This window comes from Cherax quadricarinatus, chromosome 30 (genome assembly GCF_038502225.1).
Source record: "Cherax quadricarinatus isolate ZL_2023a chromosome 30, ASM3850222v1, whole genome shotgun sequence".
Taxonomy (NCBI): domain Eukaryota; kingdom Metazoa; phylum Arthropoda; class Malacostraca; order Decapoda; family Parastacidae; genus Cherax; species Cherax quadricarinatus.
In genome coordinates this window covers 1,295,001-1,300,522 of record NC_091321.1, presented here as the reverse complement: position 1 = coordinate 1,300,522, position 5,522 = coordinate 1,295,001, and the positions used below count along the sequence as shown (strand labels likewise).

The following is a 5,522-nucleotide window of genomic DNA, read 5'->3' as shown; positions in this document are numbered from 1 at the left end:
TGTTATTGTCAGTGAGCTGGAAGAGTGCGTGTTATTGTCAGTGAGCTGGAAGAGTGCGTGTTATTGTCAGTGAGCTGGAAGAGTGCGTGTTATTGTCAGTGAGCTGGAAGAGTGCGTGTTATTGTCAGTGAGCTGGAAGAGTGCGTGTTATTGTCAGTGAGCTGGAAGAGTGCGTGTTATTGTCAGTGAGCTGGAAGAGTGCGTGTTATTGTCAGTGAGCTGGAAGAGTGCGTGTTATTGTCAGTGAGCTGGAAGAGTGCGTGTTATTGTCAGTGAGCTGGAAGAGTGCGTGTTATTGTCAGTGAGCTGGAAGAGTGCGTGTTATTGTCAGTGAGCTGGAAGAGTGCGTGTTATTGTCAGTGAGCTGCAAGAGTGCGTGTTATTGTCAGGGAGCAGAGAACACACAAGGTGTGTAAGATAACTGGAAGGTCCTGCCCTGCGCTGCCAGTCGTAGGAGTCTTGGAGGTCTTCAGTCCAGCATCACCTCACTCACTCTCCGACACTCACACAGTCAGTGTTGTGTTTCTAAGTCCTCCCTACAACATTGTCAGTGTCTCGCTCCTCATGAGTCCTCTTTGGCGTAAGTACAAATCACTTTTGGGAAAGTACACATAACTTTAATGTATATGCACATAACTTTTACCTAAGTACATATAATTTTAGCAGTAATTAAATACTTACTTCGTTTGACTCATCTGTGTTTTCAGCTTCCAGTTGTGCCTTCGTGTTCCTGTTTTCCGTCTCTCAAACAATCTGTCCCTATCCGTCTTATCAGTTCCTCTTCCTATTTTACACTTTGTTGTTATATCCCCTATAGTCCTTCTGTTCTCTTCGTCATCAAGGTTAGCTCCTTCAGTCTCTCCTTACAGCCCCCAGCCCCTTAGCTTTGGGACTAGTTTCGTTGTAAACCTCTGCACTTTCTCTAGTTTCCTGACTTGCTTGTTAATCTGTGTGCACGTTTATGTGCTCTTATTTGTCTGACTGTTATGAACTTAACAGTTAGACATAGACATTATATGAGTGCTCATTATTATTTATCATTATACTTTAAGTTTATTCACCATGGTGAGTTAGTGGTCGCTGCTGCCGTGGTCCACTATAGTGGTAATAAATATTACCCCCCGTGTCTAGCACGGCTATATTTATTATCAGTGGATATTGTAGTTTGCGCAGTGATTTAAAAGTTGAAGTAATGGAGAGTAAGAGGCTCTTGTTAGTACTTAGTGCTTCAACAATACTGTTAGTAGTGGTGTTGGTGGTGGCAGCTGGTGGTGTTGGTGGTGGTTGCTGGTGGTGTTGGTGGTATAAGTAACGCTAGATGGTGATTATATTGAGAAAGATACCTCTCATGACCTCAAGTGGTTTTTCAACAGGTATGGTGGTGATTGTGGTGGCGCTGACAGCAGCTGGTGGTGGTGGTGTTGGTATAAGTCCATCACAGTGGATCTCCACCAACCATGACCTCCTGTCGGCCCTCACTCACTCTACCCTCGACCTCGACTACCTTAACCAGCCTGACCTCTTGACTTCTCTACACGACCTCACCTTGACTTCCCTCGGAAGACTTCATCATTCCGACGTCAACCTGACCATCCCTGATGCCGTAACCTCTCCTAACATAAGTATGACCTCGCCTCGCCCTCGCAAGAGGAGGTACAGCATAGCCTTTCAAACCCCAGGCTATATTGAGGTGTGTATAACACTATCAACAGTGTTACCCACTTATCGTTTCATAAATCAGATTTATTTGTATCTTAGCATTCTTACTTAGTTCATTTGTCGGAGCAAATACTGGAACCAACTGAGGCGACGAAACCTCTCAGGTACCAGTTTGTTTATTGCGTTCGTATAAGAATATTAAAGCATGATCTTAGGTGTCATGTCTCTGTTTGGGTCTGGTGGTAGTGTGGGTGTGTACTCACCTAATTGTGGTTGCAGGGGTCGATACGCAGCTCCTGACCCCACCTCTTCACTGACCGCTACTAGGTCCTCCCTCTCCCTGCTCCATGAGATTTATCATACCTCGTCTTAAAACTATGTATGGTTCCTGCCTCCACTACATCGCTTGCCAGACTACTCCACTTCCTAACAACTTTGTGGCTGAAGAAATACCTCCTAACATCCCTTTGACTCATCTGAGTCTTTAGCTTCCAATTGACCCCAGTGTCAATGATGTGTGTAGTATGCAAAGTCATGGAGAAGATTATAGAGAGAGTGGTGGAGCACCTGGAACGGAACAAGCTTATACACGCAACCAGCATGGATTCAGGGAAGAAAAATCCTGTGTCACAAACCTGCTGAAGTTTCATGGCAAGGTAACGGAAGAAACGAGAGAGAGGGGTGAGTAGACTGAATTTTCTTGAACTGCAAGGCCTTCGACACAGTGCCTCACAAGAAATTCGTGCAAAAGTTAGACGATCAGGCACGCATAACAGGAAGGGCACTGTAATAAGTCAGAGAATACCTCACAGGGAGGCAGTGAGTCATGGTACATGACGAGGTGTCAGAGTGAGCGCCTGTGACGAGTGGGCTTCCACAGGGGTCAGTCCTGGGACCAGTGCTATTTTTCGGTATATGTGATTGACATGGCGGAAGAGATAGACTCAGAAGTGTCCCTGTTTGCAGATGATTTGAAGCTAATGAGAAGAATTAGATCGGATGAGGATCAGATAGGACTACAATGAGACCCGGACAGGCTGCAAACCTGGTCCAACAACTGGCTCCTCGAATTTAACCCCGCCAAATGTTAAGTCATGAAGATCGGGGAAGGGCAAAGAAGACCGCAGGCAGAGTATGTGCCAGGTGGCCAAAGACTGCACACCTCACTCGAGGAAAAGGATCTTAGTGTGAGTATAATACCGAGTAAATATCCTGAGGCGTACATCAATCAAATAACTGCTGCAGCATATGGGCGCCTGGCAAACCTAAGAATAGCGTCCTGGTACCTCATTAAGGAATGGTTCAAGGCTGTACACCGTGTACGTCAGGACCATACTGGAGCATGCAGCACCAGTTTGGAACCCACACCTGGTCAAGCACGTCAAGAAATTAGAGAAAGTGCAAAGGTTTGCAACAAGACTAGTTGCAGAGCTAAGGGGAATGTCCTACGAAGAAAGGTTAAGGGAAATCGGCCTGACGACACTGGAGGACAGGAGGGTCAGGGGAGACATGATAACAACATACAAAATGCTGCGAGGAATTGACAAGGTGGACTGAGACAGGATGTTCCAGAGATGGGACACGGAAACAAGGGGTCACAATTGGAAAATGAAGACTCAGATGAGTCAAAGGGATGTTAGGAAATCGTCAAGAAGTGGAATAGTTTGGCAAGCGACGTAGTGGAGGCAGGAACCATACATGGTTTTAAGACGAGGTATGATAAAGCTCATGGAGCAGGGAGAGGACCTAGCAGCGACCAGTGAAGAGGCGGGGCCAGGAGCTATGAATCGACCCCTGCAACCACAAATAGGCGAGTATAAATAGGCGAGTACACACACTAACAAGATTCTCTCAACCCACAGCTCGAGCTGAAGTTGCTGGTTCCCTTGATGCGAGTCTACGCATCTGACAACATCAACCTGGAGATTCCCTTTGCCTACGAAATGGAAATCCCGGAGAAACCTAAAGGCGCAGCCAAAGAAGAAAAGGAGGAGAGTGTTGAGCATTTCGAGGAGGCGGTGGGCGCTATGGCCAACGACATTGAGGGACTCATATCTATGTAAGTAGTGAGGCAGAAACATTGTACAGCAGTTGGGTATGGAAAAATATACACAAATACAGTACAATGCAATTCTTTATTGACTACATTTCGCCCACACAGTGAACTTTATCAAGTCATAAACAGATCTACCTGGGTCAAGCGTACGTAAGTATATATAGTGTGGAGTCAGGTGGAGAACGCCGGGTAGGTTGTATTTGAGACGGGCCGCAGGTCCACCATGTATATACTCGTGTACTCTTAACCTCTGAAAAAGCCCACTGTGTGGGCGAAACGTAGTCTATAAAGAATTACATTTTCCTGCATTTAAGTCTATTTTTCTATTACTTAGGTATTTTATCTCCAACAGTTGGATATTTTTATTGCCGATTGAAACGTTTCGCCTAAACAGTAGGTGTCTTCAGTCAAAAACAGACAGAAGACTTGATGACGAGCTAAAGACGATGTATCTGTCCATTAACTTTGAAGAAATAGTTTTTTGAGGTGGTCAGACCTCAGGCCTTGTATGGGCCAGTAGGCCTGCGGCAGTGTTCAGGACATTTATTGGAGGAAACGTTTCGCCATGAGTAGCTTCTTTCACCACTCGTGGAGATAGCAGATAAAACAAAATAATACAAGAGCCCCAATGAAAGTAAGTCACTTTCACTTTTTTTTCCGAAGGAATCTACACATACGTTGCTATGTATGATAATTTATGTAATTGTATTTATGTGTATCTGTACCTGAATAAACTTACTAAATATAGATAAGTTCGGCTTTAAACAAAACTGTCAAATTATTTGCTTGATGAAGCTGTTTTCAAAGTAACTTAGACTTTGAAAGTTGCTCTTGTCCACAGTAACTTCAAACTGTATCTGTGGGCAAGTGAATATGTAGGATAGTAAGTCTTACTTCTTGGACTTGTAACATCAGAAGTCTTACCTCATGAGCTTGTAAGATCGCAGGTAAGGCTTACCTCACGAACTTGTAAGATTGCTTGTAAAATTCTATCCTTACACGTCAGAAGATGAAGATATTGACGAATCTAGCACACCAACATGGGAAAACCTTGAACATTAAAATGGTATAAAATACCGACAGGTTGTTAGGTAAGACACATGCAACAGTTAGGTATCTTTATTTCGAAACGTTTCGCCTACACAGTAGGCTTCTTCAGTCGAGTACAGAAAAGTTGATAGAAGCAGAAGAGACTTGAAGACGATGTAATCAGTGGTCAGTCCCTCAGTATGGAGAAGAGCATTGTTCTGTAGTCTGATGGACTGATTACATCGTCTTCAAGTCTCTTCTGCTTCTATCAACTTTTCTGTACTCGACTGAAGAAGCCTACTGTGTAGGCGAAACGTTTCGAAATAAAGATACCTAACTGTTGCATATGTGTCTTACCTAACATGGGAAAACCCTTACATTCTACACTGCTACTTCAAACGCTGACACCATGACCTGCACTGAACTCTACAAAGGCCTCGGTGCAGGAACTGTCAAGCTTTCTCACAAACAGCCTCACCAATTCACACTCACCCAAGTTCTGGAATTCCTCAAGCCTCTTCGACTCACCTTTGGAAACAAGGCAAAATTATACCACCTCTCTAGAAGCAACTTCAAGAGATTTGATAATGGATCTTCGACTAACCTGCCACCCTAATCGCGCCAAACACCACTAGTATGCTGCCCTCTGATGTTCTTCCCTGCCTGTCCTATCCTGCGACTAACCTGCTGCCAGCTTGTCAAGTCTGCTGACATCCAACTTCCACAAGTCCAACGCAACTGAGCCTGCCATTCCTGTTTCTAAAGTCTGTCCCACGAT

At 44.6% G+C, this 5,522-nt stretch overlaps 1 protein-coding gene across 1 annotated transcript in view; it reads left to right on the top strand.

Moving 5' to 3' along the window:
• The first annotated feature begins 498 nt into the window (after positions 1–498).
• The window catches only part of LOC128692485 (uncharacterized), a 12,470-nt gene continuing 7,446 nt past the window's right edge, over positions 499–5,522 (top strand). The window contains exons 1-3 of the mRNA XM_070090129.1: positions 499–580; positions 1,374–1,690; positions 3,522–3,718. Coding sequence (XP_069946230.1) covers positions 565–580; positions 1,374–1,690; positions 3,522–3,718 — 530 coding nt within the window. The 5' untranslated portion in view covers positions 499–564. The remainder of the gene's footprint in view (positions 581–1,373; positions 1,691–3,521; positions 3,719–5,522) is intronic.